Source organism: Anomaloglossus baeobatrachus, chromosome 4 (genome assembly GCF_048569485.1).
Source record: "Anomaloglossus baeobatrachus isolate aAnoBae1 chromosome 4, aAnoBae1.hap1, whole genome shotgun sequence".
NCBI lineage: Eukaryota > Metazoa > Chordata > Amphibia > Anura > Aromobatidae > Anomaloglossus > Anomaloglossus baeobatrachus.
In genome coordinates this window covers 30,889,432-30,908,538 of record NC_134356.1, presented here as the reverse complement: position 1 = coordinate 30,908,538, position 19,107 = coordinate 30,889,432, and the positions used below count along the sequence as shown (strand labels likewise).

At 46.6% G+C, this 19,107-nt stretch overlaps 1 protein-coding gene across 2 annotated transcripts in view; it reads left to right on the top strand.

The window, feature by feature from the left end:
- ATXN10 (ataxin 10) overlaps positions 1 to 19,107 on the top strand; it is a 157,503-nt gene that overhangs the window by 31,171 nt on the left and 107,225 nt on the right. For both annotated transcript variants that reach the window (XM_075344200.1, XM_075344199.1), the window contains exon 4: positions 16,671 to 16,767. In XM_075344200.1, coding sequence (XP_075200315.1) covers positions 16,671 to 16,767 — 97 coding nt within the window. The remainder of the gene's footprint in view (positions 1 to 16,670; positions 16,768 to 19,107) is intronic.

The following is a 19,107-nucleotide window of genomic DNA, read 5'->3' as shown; positions in this document are numbered from 1 at the left end:
TCTAAATAGCTCCTCGAAAAGTAGTCCTGAGCCGAGTCCTATATAGAGCAATGAGGACCGGGTGAGGGTCGGCGTCGCCACTGCAGCCACCACTGGGGGGCAGTGTAGCATTATATCCCCTGCTGCCAAATCACTGCCTCACGGGTGACGCCATACAAGATGAGGGTGAGTGCGGCAAGGTTTAAAATATGATAGGACAACCCCTTTTAAATAGGACCTGGCAGTCAGAAATCTGCTGAGCGGAGCTCAGAAAAAAGACAGGTAAGAATTACAAATGAATGAGCTCACTGATGGATTCTCAGTTAACTCATTCTGCAGCCAGCAATAGACTGCATAATATAAACTACAGATGGCACAATTTTAATGATGCCTAATGCGTTGAGTGAAAGGAAACCTCTTGAATAGGTTATTATGATGAAAACAAGTCTTACCTCCCCCACCCCCCCCCACACCTATTTGTCTATTGGTCAGAGGAGAGTGCGACCGGGGGGAAAGGGGAATCCCTATAAAGCGTATATGGATAGATCTTCAGCGGATAAGTGGGGGCCGACTGCCAAAATCAGAATAATCGCTGCCGATCGAAGGGGCTGCAGGTGGCTGGAAATGGGACAGCGCCGTGCATTGTGTAGAGGCCATGAGTGGTACTGCAAGCACCCGATCTTAATATTATGAGGGGGGTATGTTAATAACGCAGACACATCTGTCTTCTTAAGATTATTGCATCAGGAGCTTTACACACTTTATACACTCCTCTCTAATCGTGTGCACTCCTTCTGAACTCTGCACGCTTGATTAAGATTGGCGCCGCTTCTGAAAAGCTCAGCCCGCACTTAGTCATGTAGAACGTCGCCCCCGTCCACATGATCCACCGCTGCGCCACATTACACACTAACTTCCTGCAGGACCTCCGCGGATTGCCAAGAGCTGGCGCGTTTCGATCCTGCAAACCCAATCCGGTGCGGGGAACCTATAGCCACGGATGATTTTTTTTTTTATTTTGTTTTTACACTCCGCTCATTTTATTCTGTAGATAGATAGATATATATAGATATATATAGATATATAGATATATATATAATATAATATATAATATATTATATATATAGTTATAATATATAATATATTTTTTTCTGGGAGAATTCCGGAGTAAGGAGCCAGGTCGGCTCTGCTGCGTCTGAAGACAAAGCTGTAATTACTCTGTCAGACGAGAATTTATATTATTATTTTTTTCTTCAGGAAATAATTATGGGAGTGTGACAAATGTATTCTACTCATCAGAATTTAATATATTTTGTTTATTCATTTTGAATTATTGATGTGATTTTTGGACGCCCAATGCGGTTCAGGCTTTTTTTTTTTTGCCTTTTATTTTCATACTCCTACTAGAAACAAGAATTATCAAATTGTTGATTTTTGGACTACACCTCCAGAACTCTAATTATCTCAACCATTTTTTTTTTTTTGAGGAAATTTACACTCTTGATTTGTTGGTTATGGAAAGAATAGTATAGTAAATGCGCTACTGGAGTGAGCACATCCACATGTGTAAAGCAGGGGTGCTGCCGATAACATGATACTGTATGGGGGATCCAATATTTATTGCTTCTCTCTCTCGCTCACTTTCTCTTTTCCCTCGCTTCGTCTCTTCTTTGTTTCCCTTGCTCGCTCCCCGTTTCTTCTTCTTTTCTCTTGCTTGCTCCCCGTTTCTTCTTCTTTTCTCTTGCTTGCTCCCCGTCTCTTCTTCTTTTCTCTTGCTTGCTCCCCGTCTCTTCTTCTTTTCTCTTGCTTGCTCCCCGTCTCTTCTTCTTTTCTCTTGCTTGCTCCCCGTCTCTTCTTCTTTTCTCTTGCGTGCTCCCCATCTCTTCTTCTTTTCTTTTGCTTGCTCCCCGTCTCTTCTTCTTTTCTCTTGCTTGCTCCCCTCTTCTTCTTCTTTGTCTTCTTCTTTTTCTTTTTCTTTTTCTTTTTCTTTTTCTTTTTCTTCCTCTTCCTGTAGTATTGGTATGGAGACATTTTCAGTAAATATTTTTCTGAACAATGGAAATAAGTGGCCTGTTAGCTATCTGAGGAGGCAAATTATTCACCAGGAACGGTGACTATATACACAAGACGTGTATCGTCACTTTTTGGTCTGAGTGCAGGGTTGCTTTCTTTGTCCTATGTGATAGTCCAGGAGACTTGAATTACTGTAGCCACTGACCTCCTCCCTGCACCTCTATTATTTAATGCGTCTTTTGATAGAAATTGTTCCAAACTATGCACTGTCCAATCAAGAGGCTGCAAAGAAGACCAAGAAAAACCCTTCTTAAGTTGTCATAGAAAACCTGCAGACCTGTATAAGTGGCTTCCATGGGAGGTTCTAGTAGCCACATGCGATCTATGTGATCCTGATGAGTATCACCAGTATACCTGGATTTCTCCGGCATCGGCCCTGTGGATCAGTGGCTGGAAAATGGGATTTGCTCCAGAGTTTCAGAGGGTAGAGGAATCGAGGCTTTGCTCGCAGCCTCAGGATTGTTCCGGGTGACATAAATGTACTATTTTTAGTGGATTATGGAAGGCGCTGGACAACACTTCTCCGTGTGCAGTCTGCCCATCCCAGGCTGGAAGTCATTGTAAGGTTTCCACTTCACAGGAGCAGGGAAATCTTTTCCAAAACCTGACTCTTAAACCCCATTGTGCGTGGGCCTGTGGGCAGCGCCGCTGCTTTTTATAGCTGCCCCCGAACATACACATAGATGGTTATTGAACGTGATACATTGGGTCTGTACGGAATAATAACCTGGGGCGTTATCCTACACGTCTGATCATGCGTTAACTCCTTTGAGTATTTATCAGCTGGATTCAAACCTGACAGAGACTGAAACAGGGTGGTTGGGCCTGAAACAGGGGGGCAGGCTTGGAGGAGGGAGGAGTTGGGCTTGGAACAGTGGGGGGGGAGGAGTTGGGCTTGGAACAGTGGAGAGGGAGGAGTTGGGCTTGGAACAGTAGGGGGGAGTTGGGCTTTGTACACTGGGGGGGGGGAGTTGGGCTTGGAACAGTGGGGGGAGTTGGGCTTGGAACAGTGGGGGGGAGAGTTGGGCTTGGAACAGTGGGGGGGAGAGTTGGGCTTGGAACAGTGGGGGGGGAGTTGGGCTTGGAACAGTGGGGGGGGAGTTGGGCTTGGAACAGTGGGGGGGAGAGTTGGGCTTGGAACAGTGGGGGGGAGAGTTGGGCTTGGAACAGTGGGGGGGAGAGTTGGGCTTGGAACAGTGGGGGGGAGAGTTGGGCTTGGAACAGTCTGGGGGGGGGAGTTGGGCTTTGTACAGTGGGGGGGGGGAGTTGGGCTTTGTACAGTGGGGGGGGGGAGTTGGGCTTTGTACAGTGGGGGGGGGAGTTGGGCTTTGTACAGTGGGGGGGGGAGTTGGGCTTGGGAAGAGGGCGGGGAAGTTGGGCTTGGAACGGGGGGTGGGGGGAGTTGGGCTTGGAACGGGGGGTGGGGGGAGTTGGGCTTGGGAAGAGGGCGGGGAAGTTGGGCTTGGAACGGGGGGTGGGGGGAGTTGGGCTTGGAACGGGGGGTGGGGGGAGTTGGGCTTGGGAAGAGGGCGGGGAAGTTGGGCTTGGAACGGGGAACGGGGGAGGGATGGGGGGTCAGGCTTTGGCTGGAAGGATCGGGCATTGATGACCGGGGGAGGCTTGGGGATGGGGGCTCGAGCTTTGACTGTCGGGGGGTCGGGGTGGGAGGGATGGGGGGGGGGGTCGATTTTTGACCGTGGGGCGGGGTCAGGCTTTGACCGGAGGTGGGGGGTCTGGCTGTGACCGTTGGGGAGGGTGGGGTCGAGCGTGGAACAGGGATTGGTCGAGCTTGGACTGGGGCTCCGAGCTGGAACAGGAATAGGAGCTAAGCTGCAGTACAGGAGTATGGCCACTATGCGGTGCTGTTTACATCTGGCCACCATGAGACCTTCAATCAGATGGTCGATGTTGGTGCCCATGGCCGGACCCCGCTGATCCTTACTATAGGTCATAAATAAGTCCTGAACACCTCCTTTAATCTGCCTAGTGATGGCAATGAGGGTGTGAGACTTTTTTAAAGGGGTTGTCCAGCCAAATAAAATGTTTTAAACTTATATTGATTGAATTTAGTGATATAGGTTTATTGACGAAAGCTCCCCACGATGGCCCAATTTTTAACAGCTGATTGCTCCGTCTGTTTTGGTCCTTACTTAGGACAGGGCAATGGCCCACCTCTCCAATTCAAATTACAGGTTGGGTAAGACATTAGTTGTCAATGGGCACAGGTTGGAGAAGTCAGACTCTTATGCTTCTGGAGTCCATGAAAATGAGTTTGGGAAAACCGGACTGTTATACTTCTGGATTCTGTAAGACATTAGTTGTCCATGGGCACGGCTTGGTTAAGCTAGACCCTTAAGCTCCAGAATTCCATGAGCACGGGTTGGGGAAGCCAGACTCTTCTACTTCTAAATTTCATAAGTAAGACATTAGTTGTCCATGGGCATTGCTTGGAGAAGTCGGACTCTTATGCTTCTGGAGTTCTTGAGAATGATTTAGGAAAGCCGGACTCGTAGCCGGATTCTGTGAGTAAGACATTAGCTGTCTGTGGGCACGGCTTAGGGAAGCTAGACTTTTATGATCCTGAAGTCCATGAGCATGGATTGGGGAAGCCGGACTCTTTTGTACTTCTAGATTCCATGAGTTAAGACCTTAGTTGTCCTTGGGCATGAGTTGGGAAAGCTGGATTCTTAGGCTATGTGCACACTAGAAAAGTGATTTTTCTCAAGAAAATTTCTTGAGAAACTTCTGGGAGTTGAAGATTACCGCACATGCGGTAAAAAACCGCACCAAAAACACGGTAAAAAGCATGCGATTTTGCCGCGGTTTTTCCGCAGGTTGGTCCCTGCGTTTTTTTTTTTATGCTGAACTGCAATAAATAATATAGATAATAGGTAATCGATAGACAGATAATGGATAGAGGGAAAGATGGATAGATGAATAGATAGATGAGAAAGACCTATATAATGTCCCACCCCCCTGCATATTCTAAGCTGGCACCCTTTAGTGACTTTCATGTGGTACTAAGGTGCTTAGCCTTGTATTTAGCAAAAAAATATATAATTAAAAAAAATGACATCTTTTGTAGCCAGCTAGGGTAAAGCATACGGCTGCAGCCTGCAGACCGTAGCTGGCAGCTTCACCTTGGCTGGTAATCCAAAACAGAGGGCACCCCACGCTGTTATTTCACATTAAATAAATAATTTAAAACAAAAAACGTGTGGTCCCCCCCATATTGGATCACCAGCCAAGGTAAAGCGGACAGCTGGGGTCTGATATTCTCAGACTAGGGAGGTCCACTGTTATTGGACACTCCCCAGCCTAAAAATAGCAGGCTGCAGCCGCCCCAGAAGTGGCGCATCCATTAGACGTGCCAATCCTGGCGCTTCGCCCCAACTCATCCCGTTGCCCTGGTGTGGTGGCAAACGGGGTAATATATGGGGTTGATGCCAGATGTGTAATGCCACCTGGCATCAAGCCCTGGGGGTTACTGATGTCACGCGTCTATCAGATACCTAACATCACCAACCCCCAGTCAGTAAGAAATAAAAAATAGACAACAAAAAAAGTTTTATTTGAAAAAACACTCCCCACATTCCCTCTTTCACCAATTTATTGACAAGAACAATCAAATCCGGGGGAGGGGGGGTCCCACGACGATCCATACCATAGTCACTGTCCCAGTAAGTGAAGAACAGAATGTTCCCCATTGGCTGGGAGAGTAATGCAGTGACCTGAGCTAACATCAATAGGTCAGGCCAGGTCACTGCAGGGGATGCCGAGCGCTGCCATCAGGAGGTTAGATGAGATCATTACCTGCTGTCATGATCTCCTGTAGTCCTGCCATCAGCGCTGTCACTGCCTTCTATGCCCGCCACGTTGTCAGCAGTATTGCAAGAGCCCGTGACGTCACCGCTAGTGACAGTCTCTGGCCGCGGGCATAGAAGGCAGTGACGTCAGGAGGCAGGAGATCGTCACAGCAGGTAATCTCATCTCACCTCCTGACAGCAGCGCTCGGTATCCCCGCGGCTGCACGCACTGCAGGGTGACAAGCTGCTGACACTGCGGGCAGACACTGACACTGCTGTGCGGGCAGCCGCGGGGCCGGAGCGGGACACAGACTGCACGGGCACCTGGAGGTTACACGGAAGTGCTTCTGTGCGGCGTCCAGGGAGTGTGACGTGTGTGTTTACTCTGCTCCGCTTCCTCTTCTGGCATAATGACATCACTTCCTGCAAAACCGCAGGCAGCGATGAGCATTACCGCAGGTAAATCGCGGCTATACCGGGGGTATACCGCACATAATTTGCTACCTGCGGTATACCCCCGGAATTTCGCGATTACGTTACAATGAATGGAGGGAAATACCGGGGGTATACTGCAGCTACCTGCGGAAAATAATGGACATGCTCATTTTCTCAAGAAATTTTCTCAAGAAAATCTTCACAAAGAACTTTCTTGAGAAAAAAACGCAGTGTGTGCACAGATAATTTTTTTTCCCATAGGTTTTGCTGGGAAATATCTGCAGAAAAATTTGAAACCTTTCTCAAGAAATTTCCGCAGCGGGTAAATCGGCCTAGTGCGCACATAGCCTTATGCTTCTCGATTCCATGGGCAGGGGCTGGCTAAGCCAGAACCATATACTTCTGGATTCCGTAAGACATTAGTTGTCCATGGCTTTGGGAATCTGGACTTCTGTGCACCTAGATTCTGTTTGTATGGGTTGTGAAAGTCGAACATATCCACTCCTGGAGTCCCTGAGTAAGATATTGGATGTCTATGGGTATGGGTTGTGGAAGCCGAACTTGTATGCTGCTGGAGTAAGACATTAGATACTTGCGGCCATGGGTTGGGGAATCCAGACTCGTATGCTCATGGATTTCGTGAGTAAGACATTAGATGTCTTCAGGCGCGTGTTGGGGATGCCGGACTCGTATGCTCCTGGAGTAAACCATTAGATATCTGTGGTCACAGGTTGGAGAAGCCGGACTCGTATACTTCTGGATTCTGTAAGACATTAGATGTCTTCAGGCGCGTGTTGGGGAATCCAGACTCGTATGCTCCTGGATCTCGTGAGTAAGACATTAGATGTCTTCAGGCGCGGATTGGGGAATCCAGACTCGTATGCTCATGGATTTCGTGAGTAAGACATTAGATGTCTTCAGGCGCGTGTTGGGGATGCCGGACTCGTATGCTCCTGGAGTAAACCATTAGATATCTGTGGTCACAGGTTGGAGAAGCCGGACTCGTATACTTCTGGATTCTGTAAGACATTAGATGTCTTCAGGCGCGGATTGGGGAATCCAGACTTGTATGCTCCTGGATCTCGTGAGTAAGACATTAGATGTCTTCAGGCGCGGATTCTGGAATCCAGACTTGTATGCTCCTGGATCTCGTGAGTAAGACATTAGATGTCTTCAGGCGCGGATTCTGGAATCCAGACTCGTATGCTCCTGGATCTCGTGAGTAAGACATTAGATGTCTTCAGGCGCGGATTCTGGAATCCAGACTCGTATGCTCCTGGATCTCGTGAGTAAGACATTAGATGTCTTCAGGCGCGGATTGGGCAATCCAGACTCGTATGCTCCTGGATCTCGTGAGTAAGACATTAGATGTCTTCAGGCGCGGATTGGGGATGCCGGACTCGTATGATCCTGGAGTAAACCATTAGATATCTGTGGTCACGGGTTGGAGAAGCCGGACTCGTATACTTCTGGATTAAGACATTAGATGCGCGGATTGGGGAATCCAGACTCGTATGCTCCTGGATCTCGTGAGTAAGACATTAGATGTCTTCAGGCGCGGATTGGGGAATCCAGACTCGTATGCTCCTGGATCTCGTGAGTAAGACATTAGATGTCTTCAGGCGCGGATTGGGGAATCTGGACTCGTATGCTCCTGGAGTCCTTGAGTAAGATATTGGATGTCTGTGGGTATGGGTTGTAGAATCAAGAATTGTTTGCTCCTGGGTCTGTGAGTGAGATATCCGTGAGCATGGATTGGGGCAGCCGGACTCGCATGCCACCAGAGTCCGGCCATGCATTTACATAGCCCGTTAGGTGGACCACCGCCCCTCTGCAAAGATAAGATTTTATTCCAACACACAGGACAGAATTGGGTCCTTTTTGCACAGAATCGTTTTCAAGGCAGAATATGAAAAATCTGCTAAATTCTTTTCGACTTCTGGGGTCAGTTTTGTAATAGTCGTAGGTGGAAACCACACATAAAGCCTAAAGAAATGGAAACCCTTGAATTCTATTTATACGTGGTGATAAATTGTGAGTTTTTTGCCTTTTTATATGAGCCATGATGGCCACCGTAGCGGCTTGGTGTAGGTGTCAGTGTGGGTAGGTGTTGTATAAATGATGGGTTGTATCTCCCGTTACGCCCCCAGAGTTCCAGGCTGCGGGTCGGCTGCCCATCATCGCGTACCTCCTCGGTGGGTGGCAGTCCGGCTGACATATCCTCTTTTGGGTTTTTTGGTTTCCTGGTGAATTTTGCTTAATGCTGAAATATTAACTCCAGTACAATATTATGACAGATCGTTATTCCCTTGTAAAACATTAAAATCCTCCCGGCAGATGGCTTCAGTTAATTCCTACAATCCTGGATAGTCGTCACTTAAGAAGAAAAAATATATTTTTTTTTTTTTCTATTTTATTTACTCTTCAAAATAATAGAAGTTTATGAGCAAAAAGTTCTGAATTTCTTTGTGTTTCGGTCTGTTTCGATGAGGACGTGGATCATCTGAAGGATGGGGATGAGGTCTCCCTAATGAAGAATGTCCTGTCTTACCCAACTGCATCGTCTTGTAGGCTGAGGAAAGATGAACCCAGTGGCAAAAGAAACCAAATAGTCGGTCAAGGTGGCTAAATTGCCCTGCAGTGGTGGTGTTTTTGGCTATGTTTTGTTTGTTTTGGTTTTATGGTTTTCTTTTGTGGTTTTGTTGTCTTTTCTTGTTTGTTTTGTGGCTTTCTCTTTGTTGTATCCTTTGTTTTGTTTTTTTGTCTTTGTGTCTGCGGCCCTTTTTTTGTGTCTGCGGCCCTTTTTTTTTTGTCTGCGGCCCTTTTTTTTTGTCTGCGGCCCTTTTTTTTTGTGTCTGCGGCCCTTTTTTTTTGTCTGCGGCCCTTTTTTTTTTGTGTCTGCGGCCCTTTTTTTTGTGTCTGCGGCCCTTTTTTTTTTGTGTCTGCGGCCCTTTTTTTTTTGTGTCTGCGGCCCTTTTTTTTTGGGTCTGCGGCCCTTTTTTTTTGGGTCTGCGGCCCTTTTTTTTGGGGTCTGCGGCCCTTTTTTTTGGGGTCTGCGGCCCTTTTTTTTTGGGTCTGCGGCCCTTTTTTTTGGGTCTGCGGCCCTTTTTTTTTGGGTCTGCGGCCCTTTTTTTTTGGGTCTGCGGCCCTTTTTTTTGGGTCTGCGTCCCTTTTTTTTTTTGTCTGCGTCGTCCCTTTTTTTTGTCTGCGTCGTCCCTTTGTTTTTGTGTCTGCGTCGTCCCTTTGTTTTTGTGTCTGCGTCGTCCCTTTGTTTTTGTGTCTGCGTCGTCCCTTTTTTTTGTGTCTGCGTCGTCCCTTTTTTTTGTGTCTGCGTCGTCCCTTTTTTTTGTGTCTGCGTCGTCCCTTTTTTTTGTGTCTGCGTCGTCCCTTTTTTTTGTGTCTGCGTCGTCCCTTTTTTTTTGTGTCTGCGTCGTCCCTTTTTTTTTGTGTCTGCGTCGGCCCTTTTTTTTTTGGGTCTGCGTCGGCCCTTTTTTTTTTGGGTCTGCGTCGGCCCTTTTTTTTGGGTCTGCGTCGGCCCTTTTTTTTGGGTCTGCGTCGGCCCTTTTTTTTGGGTCTGCGTCGGCCCTTTTTTTGTGTCTGCGTCCCTTTTTTTTGTGTCTGCGTCCCTTTTTTTTGTGTCTGCGTCCCTTTTTTTTGTGTCTGCGTCCCTTTTTTTTGTGTCTGCGTCGTCCCTTTTTTTTGTGTCTGCGTCGTCCCTTTTTTTTGTGTCTGCGTCGTCCCTTTTTTTTGTGTCTGCGTCGTCCCTTTTTTTTGTGTCTGCGTCGTCCCTTTTTTTTGTGTCTGCGTCGTCCCTTTTTTTTGTGTCTGCGTCGTCCCTTTTTTTTTGTCTGCGTCGTCCCTTTTTTTTTGTCTGCGTCGTCCCTTTTTTTTTGTCTGCGTCGTCCCTTTTTTTTTGTCTGCGTCGTCCCTTTTTTTTTGTCTGCGTCGTCCCTTTTTTTTGTCTGCGTCGTCCCTTTGTTTTTGTGTCTGCGTCGTCCCTTTTTTGTGTCTGCGTCGTCCCTTTTTTTTGTGTCTGCGTCGTCCCTTTTTTTTGTGTCTGCGTCGTCCCTTTTTTTTGTGTCTGCGTCGTCCCTTTTTTTTGTGTCTGCGTCGTCCCTTTTTTTTGTGTCTGCGTCGTCCCTTTTTTTTGTGTCTGCGTCGTCCCTTTTTTTTGTGTCTGCGTCGTCCCTTTTGCGTCTGCGTCCGCGTCCCCTTTTTGCCTCTGCGTCTGCGTCCCCTTTTTGCGTCTGCTTCCCTGGCCCCTTTTTGCGTCTGCGTCTACGTTCGCCCTTTTTTTGTGCCTGCTTCCCTTTTTTTTGTGCCTGCGTCTGGTCCCCCCCCCCCCCAGAAGGTTTTAACGTGGAACCTCCAAATCCTCCTCAAAACTTACAACACTCTTCAAAAACTTGTAGTTTCTGCTCCAAAACCTTCAATTTTTCTGCTACAAAATTTTGGTAACAAGGCTCTGTGTGCATATAGTCACTGAGCAGAAACTCCCAAGTTTGTTTGTTTTTTTAATTTAAGTAATTTTGATATTTGAAGATTTTCAGCTCCATTTCTAAAATCCGTATAACCTAATAGCTAGAATAAATAATACTGTAGGAGGCACAAAACGTATGCTTATGATGCTATTTGCCACACATAAAATGCTATATATGGCATTTAATAATATACTTTTATTCCACTAAATTAAATTTAAAAAAAAAATAAATTTAAGGTGGAAAATTCCAGCATCAATAAATCTGTCTGCTTTTAGTTCTGATGCTTTTTTTAGAGTTTATTTTTCCGGAATGTATTATTTTGACAATGGAAAGTTCAGGATTCCAGGAGGAATCTGCATCGCAAAAGTGAATGGGCGGAACTTCCAATTTTTTTTTTTTTTTTTTTTGTTCTCCTTGTGATGTGGTCATTGGTTGGAGAAAAAAAAAACAAGGAAAAAAAAAAACCGCTTTATGACCAATAAATTGGCTTTCCTGTTCAGATCAGTAGGAAGTTAACCGAGTATTTGAAAAATCTTCTTCAAAACTCCAGAACTTTTGCGGTGCTGTATAGATTTTGCGTCACGGCCCGGGCGTTTGCCTTTTACGATTTGTTCTCACGGGGGCGGGTGCGCCTCATATTTTATCGAATCTCATCCACACGCTGTGGAATTTGTCTCACAAACAATTCTGTAGGTTGCAGTTGTTTTCGTGAATGTCTTTAAAAGTCCGTGACACACACACTTTAAAGGGAATCCGTCAGCAGGATTTCACCCTCAAAACTATTTATACGTGCATGTAGCTCTTGCAAAGACAAGTCCAGCAATACCTTTACATGGCCAATCTGTTCCTCCGTTACTGAAAATCGGCTTTAGAATTGATATGCAAATGAGCCTGAAGATCTATAAGTAGATCTGAAGCCTCAGTCACTCCAGCTCTATTCCCCGCCCAAAGTCACTGATTCTTGTCATGTCACTGCATTGTCACTTTTCTAAATTTTAATTTTGTTTTGTTAGTATTTTGTAAATCCCCCTTTGGCTTTCACCCCTCCTTGCATTCTTCTGGGTTCTCCATCAGATTCAAGCATGTCTCAACCAAGATCTAATCCCAGGTCTCTTCTCCACATTCTCAGTGTTGGTGTATACTGGTCACTCACTTGGGGATGTATACAGCTTTATCTTCACCTCTACTGACAAGTGTTGGATTGGGTTGAGGTCTGAGGACTGTGGGGACAATCCAGCTCCTCTACTTCATTGTCATTGAGCCATTTGTTCACCAATCTCAACGTATGCTTCGGGTCGTTATCCTGCTGGAACACTATGTCATCCTTTTCATACCCATAGAACTCAAGTGTATGAAGTAACTCGTCTTGTAGGACACTCACATATAGCTCAGCACTGAGACCACCATCCATCCTGGTCAAGTATCCAACGCCTTTGGCCATGAAACACCCCCATATCATCAGGCTTCCTCCACCAAACTTGACAGTTCCTTCAGTTTCTCGATCCGTTAGCCTCTTTTTCCCTTGTTTCTTCCAGACTCATCTACACCCATCAGAGCCGTCTATTGACTTTCATCTCATCTCTCCAAATCACCTGTTTCCTATCTTCTTCTGTCCACTTTCTGTAATCTCGAGTCCCCGCTTCTCATGATGATATTGAAGTTGAGGCTTCTACACCCTTTTTTCGGGCCACCATTCCAGACTTGTGTAACGTGCGTCGCTCGGTGCTTGTATGGACGTCTGTGATGTCACTATTATGAAGCATACGAGTCGCCTCCACTGCCGGGTTTGTCACCTCAGAACTGATAGACCTTGTGATGAGCCGACTTGTTGACTCTGATATTTTGCCTGGACGTCACCTCTTGGCTTTTGAATGGATGGACGGACTTCATATCGTATTCTTCCATTTGTCTTGGCCTCACATGATGCAGTTTGGCCAATTTTCTTGGCCAAGAGACCGCTATCGATGAGCTAGATGATGCTGATTCTCTTTTCTTGGGAAATCTTCATGGCTCTTCCTCTATTCGATCCAGTGACCTTTCACTTGGGAATCAGCCTAATAACACCCTGAGCTATAAGGGAATGTGAGATTTGTACGGTTGTGATTTGTAGTATACAGGAAATAAAGGAGCAAAACCGTAACAATGTAGTTAACTGAGAAAACTCTGCATAACTGATCATATGATAAATAGTTACAAGTCAAATATATGTATGAGAGAACCAAGATGATTGTCTATAAAATAAAAGTTGTCTCACGCTCAAAGCTGTAGTGGATGGTGAGATATGGAGCCTGAAAAGTCAAAAGTTCCAAACATTGTTACCCTTTTTCTCATCAGTGTATACAAATAAATATTTATATTTGTTCTTACCTGGTGTAAATGCCGCTGTTCTCCTGAATCCAGCTGTCACAATTCCTCTGTATCCTTCTGCCATGCTCTCCTGCAGAGCCGGTATGTGTTGCCTATGGTGCAGAGTGTTTCTCAGGATGAATGCTCTGATGTTTGTTTCACAGCCCTGGGTTCCACCCTGGTCCTGGGCGGTGCTCTTGCAGATGCTTCTCATTCCCGGTGATTGCTCTGCTTCATTAGGGAGCGTGTTGGCTCAGGACGCCGCCAGTTGTACTTCCTGGTTTCAGTTGTGCTGTTGGCTCCTGTGGTGCTCAGTGTTCAGATCTTGGTCTCTCGACTCCGAACTGTCGTTGACCCGTCTCTGCCTTCTTCCCCCGTTTCTGTTGTGACTTCCTGGCTTCTGACCTCGGACTTCCTCCTGACCACGTCCTCTCCTGCTCCCTGTATTTTCCGCTTACTCTCCTGGAACCCTGACCTTCGGCTTGTATCTTGACCTCATCTCTGTCTGCCCCCCTGTTTACTCTCGTGACCTCCTGGTTTATGATCTCGGCCTGTCTGACTACCTCTCCATTTACTGCATACAAGTCTAGTGCCACCTAGTGAGAGTCATCACACCGGCGTTGTTTTTCTCTTGTTCATGTGCGTCTGTTTCTGAGATATGGCCCGTTCTTCCTTGCATGTAAAGCCCTTTTTCCCTTTCTAAAAAGCTAGTCTCTTAAGCCAAGTGGGCGTGGTCCACAACTTTTTGGGGAACACACCCATTTGGCTGACAAGAATACACACGGGAAAAGAGGCCATATCTCAGGAACAGAGAGGAGCAGGAACAAAGGTAAACCATCGCCGGATTCAGGAGGACAGCGGCATTTACACCAGGTAAAAATAAATCTACATTTTAGAACCGCATTGCTTTTAGTAAATCTGGCGCGATTCACTGCAACTACTGTTTTTAATTAAGCGGTTGTAAAAAAAAAAAAAAAAAAGAAAAAAAAAGAATAGTGAATGTGGGTCAAAGTTTTATTTCTCCTAATGGTTTCTCACATGATCGGGTATTTATTGCATCCAGTCCTGGGTCTGAGATAATAATATTGTATTTTTTGTTTTGTAGCAATGGTGTTTTTTGTGCCCAATTTGTTTCTAATGGGATTATTGTCCATTAATTACATATTCCCCGTTCTGTGCAGGCTTGTCTCCCCGTGTAATTGATGCCGTGGTTTACCAGCAGGATAAAATTAGCTGCTTTTATATTTTTTTTTTTGCAATTTTAAAATTAAAATAAATCTGTCCGTCTTCCACAAAGAGATTGAATTGCACGAGGGCCGGGGGTGTGGTGGGGGGATACGTTCCACAAGATGTTCAGATATGCAATGTTTTTGGAGCTGTGGGATGGGGCGAAAGCAGCGATCGTAGCCGATGGAGAGAAATGTATCCGTGTGCTGTACTTTATGTAATAAATGGTCCCACGACTTTCAGACAACGCAGTCTCTCGTTATAGATCATGTGATTAGACAATGTAAAAATCACAAATTTGGTTCTTACTCTGAAAAATCCCTCCAAATTCCCTCCTGTGTAACTTGTCATCCAGTCTGTTGCCCAGAGTAATCCACCTCTAGCAGGAGAGTGGCGAACAATTACAGGATGTATAGGTGGGGCTTTGTCTGTGCAGGAAGGAGGGGCGAGGCTTTGTCTGTGCAGGAAGGAGGGGCGAGGCTTTGTCTGTGCAGGAAGGAGGGGCGAGGCTTTGTCTGTGCAGGAAGGAGGGGCGAGGCTTTGTCTGTGCAGGAAGGAGGGGCGAGGCTTTGTCTGTGCAGGAAGGAGGGGCGAGGCTTTGTCTGTGCAGGAAGGAGGGGCGAGGCTTTGTCTGTGCAGAAAGGAGGGGCGAGGCTTTGTCTGTGCAGGAAGGAGGGGCGAGGCGTTGTCTGTGCAGGAAGGAGGGGCGAGGCTTTGTCTGTGCAGGAAGGAGGGGCGAGGGTTTGTCTGTGCAGGAAGGAGGGGCGAGGGTTTGTCTGTGCAGGAAGGAGGGGCGAGGCTTTGTCTGTGCAGGAAGGAGGGGCGAGGCTTTGTCTGTGCAGGAAGGAGGGGCGAGGCTTTGTCTGTGCAGGAAGGAGGGGCGAGGCTTTGTCTGTGCAGGAAGGAGGGGCGAGGCTTTGTCTGTGCAGGAAGGAGGGGCGAGGCTTTGTCTGTGCAGGAAGGAGGGGCGAGGCTTTGTCTGTGCAGGAAGGAGGGGCGAGGCTTTGTCTGTGCAGGAAGGAGGGGCGAGGCTTTGTCTGTGCAGAAAGGAGGGGCGAGGCTTTGTCTGTGCAGGAAGGAGGGGCGAGGCGTTGTCTGTGCAGGAAGGAGGGGCGAGGCTTTGTCTGTGCAGGAAGGAGGGGCGAGGGTTTGTCTGTGCAGGAAGGAGGGGCGAGGGTTTGTCTGTGCAGGAAGGAGGGGCGAGGCTTTGTCTGTGCAGGAAGGAGGGGCGAGGCTTTGTCTGTGCAGGAAGGAGGGGCGAGGCTTTGTCTGTGCAGGAAGGAGGGGCGAGGCTTTGTGTTTCTACAAGAAGTGGGGGGCAGGTCTGTCTCTCTGCAGAAAGGGAGGCGGGTCTGTCGCTGCAGGAAGTAGGGGGGCGAGAGTCGCTCTGCAGGAAGTAGGGGGGGCGGGTCTTTTGCTCTACAGGAAGTGGGGCGGGTCTGTCGCTCTACAGGGAGTGGGGGGGCGGGTCTGTCGCTCTACAGGGAGTTGGCTGGGTCTTTTACTACACTAGGTGGGTGCAGGCCCCATTCATTTCCTGCTCATTTCTGTCCATCAGAAAACAAGCATAGCAGACATGTCTGCTGTTAGATCAGGGCAGGTAAGCTATTTCAAAATGAATTCTGAAAATTCAGGGAAAAAAATGTCCCAACTCCTATAGTGCTGGCAGAATATTAATGAAAATAAACTATCCACTTCATAAGAGCGGATGACAAGTCACAGAGCAGAATAATAGAGACTATTCCTGGATTTATTAGACCAAAAGGCAGTTTTATCTTGTGGGGGCTAAGGACAGCAAATCAATATCGCGCCAACGTATTCCATAACACTGTACAATTCAATGGGGACATGTACAAACAATATGCCCATGATTTTTTTTTTTTATAGGTTTTGTTTGAAAGGACAGGTGCAATACCTGGGGGTGGAGAACATATGTATTGGGGGGGTAACACTGCCGCAATCATTTATCTATACATTTGTTAAAGACTTTTTTTATTCTCTGTTATCAGCCACTGAAAAGACTGCTCTTTAATTGCATTGATAACCTCCAGGAACATTTGTGAATTATACCAGCTCCTGTAACTTACAATGATTAGTTATAGCATTGCTATCTGATTTAAAGGGATTGTCCATTTTTTTTTTTTTTTCAGATTGTATTGTATAAAGAATTCACTTTTTGCCTCTTATCTCTGATTTTTGTGACCCTATAGAGTATATTGCAGTTTTGTGCCAGATTAGAAGACATTCTGGATTATCAGATGCCAGATTAAAGGGATTGTACCTTTTTTCTAATGTCCTTAATGAAATAATTTCTCTTGCTCAGCCTTCCGCTGCGGCCTGCAGTTCCTTGGCAATGTTGCAGGAGGGAACCAGGCTTCCCAAAATAGCCTCTGGGAGCGGGCCTTTCCACATGTCTTCCTGTAAGTATGAACCAGCCGCTTTTCCGTCTTCTCCACTAAATCCTTCTCTTTCTAATTAGCAATTTTGTGGCGGAGGCAACTTGTAATCCAGCCGTCCTTCCCTGATAAGATTTATTCACTCTCCGCGTTCAGAGGTAACCCAGGACGAAAGACGGGGGCGAGGTCCAGAAACCACCAGCTTTATCTGTACACCAGAAGGACGTGGTGGATGGGCATGGATTCTCTGCTACGGGGTAACTCCACCCATAGTCACTAGAGTTAAAGGGGTATTCCAGTTCATGTTCCGGACATGCCCTCACCTTAAGATCGCAGGGGGTCTGACCTTCCCGATCCTGAGAATGAAGAGACCACAATGCTACATCCCTTTTCTCAAAAGCTTAGGACACGTAACCCCAACCCCCAAATTAGCCCCTTTATTTTCATTCTTCATAAAGTGATGACCATTTTTAGATGGAAATAGCCCTTTAAAAACCTTAATGACCTGCGATGTATACGTATATATGTCACAGGTTGGGTGCAGGTACGTGGAAGAACCGCACGTCCTTCATAGATACAGGTGCCGACTGTGCAGAACAGTAGAAACCAGAGCTAAACTTAGATCGCTGCTGTTAACCGTTTACATGCTTTTTTCAATCTCTGACGGGCATTTAAATGGTTTGTATAAGGGGCCAACCTCTGATGTATACATATATATCTCACAGGTTGAGTGCAGGTATATTGACGGAACAGCACATCCTTCATAGAGAAAGACGCTGGCTGTGTAGAACAGAAGAAACCAGAGCTAAACTTAGATCACTGCTGTTAACTGTTTGCATGCTCCTGTCAATCTCTGACAGGGGCATTTAAACGGTTTGTATAAGGGGCCAGGATCCGTTTGGTGCCGACCTCCGATGTATACGTATATAGGTCACAGGTTAAGTGCAGGTATAGTGATGGATCAGCGCATCCTTCATAGAGAAAGATGCCGACTGTGCAGAACAGCAGAAACCAGAGCTAAACTTAGATCGCTGCTGTTAACCGTTTACATGCTCCTTTCAATCTCTGACAGGGGCATTTAAACGGTTTGTATAAGGGGCCAACCTCTGATGTATACATATATATCTGACCGGTTGAGTGCAGGTATATTGACGGAACAGCACATCCTTCATAGAGAAAGATGCCGACTGTGCAGAACAGCAGAAACCAGAGCTAAACTTAGATCGCTGCTGTTAACCGTTTAGATGCTCTTGTCAATTTCTGACAGGGGCATTTAAACGGTTTGTATAAGGGGCCGGTATCCGTTTGGTGCCGACCTCCAATGTATACGTATATAGGTCACAGGTTAAGTGCAGGTATAGTGATGGATCAGCGCATCCTTCATAGAGAAAGATGCTGGCTGTGCAGAACCGCAGCAACCAAAGCTAAACTTGGATTGCTACTCTTAACCGTTTAGATGCTCTTGTCAATCTGAGTGTGGCATTTAAAAGGTTTGGAAAAGTTGCAGGTGTCTGTTTGGTGCCTATTTTTCCATTCATGGCACAGTTGGGTGGTAAAGGGTTGGCATGGCAGCAAGGAGACTACTTTAAGTCCCCTAATTTGATGACCATTTTTAGATGGAAATGCCCCCTTAAGGTTTTTAAACAACTTGCGATGTATACCGTATATACGTCACAGGTTGAGTGCAGGTATATGGAGGAACCGTGCGTCGTTCATGGAGACAGAAGCCGGCTGTGCAGCACAGCAGCAACCAGAGCTAAAAGCTAAACTCAGATTGCTGCTGTTAACCGTTTAGATGCTCCTGTCAATCTCCAACAATGGCATTTTAGCGGTTTGAGAAGCGGGCAGGTGTCCTTTTGGTGCCTACTTCTCTATTCATGGCACAGTTGGGTGGCAATGGGTTGGCAAGACAGCTGGGAGACTACATTAAGTCCCCTAAAGTGATGACAGGTTTTAGATGGAAATGTCCCCTTTTAAAAACCTTATTGACCTGTGATGTATACTGTGTATATGCCACAGATTGGGGGCAGGTATACGAAGAAACTGCGTGTCATTCATTGAGACAGGTGCCGACTGTGCAGCACAGCAGCAACGAGAGCTAAACCTAGATGCTCCTGTCAATCTCTGCCAGGCATTTAAACGGTTTGGAAAAGGAGCCGGTCCCCGTTTAGTGCCAACCTGCGATGAATACTTAGATACGGTATGTCACAGTTTGAGTGCAGGTTTATTGACAGAATAGCACATCCTTCGTAGAGAAAGATGCCGGTTGTGCAGCACAGCAGCAACCAGAGCTAAACTTAGATCACTGCTGTTTACCGTTTTAGATGCTTCTGTCAATCTCAGACAGTGGCATTTAAACGGTTT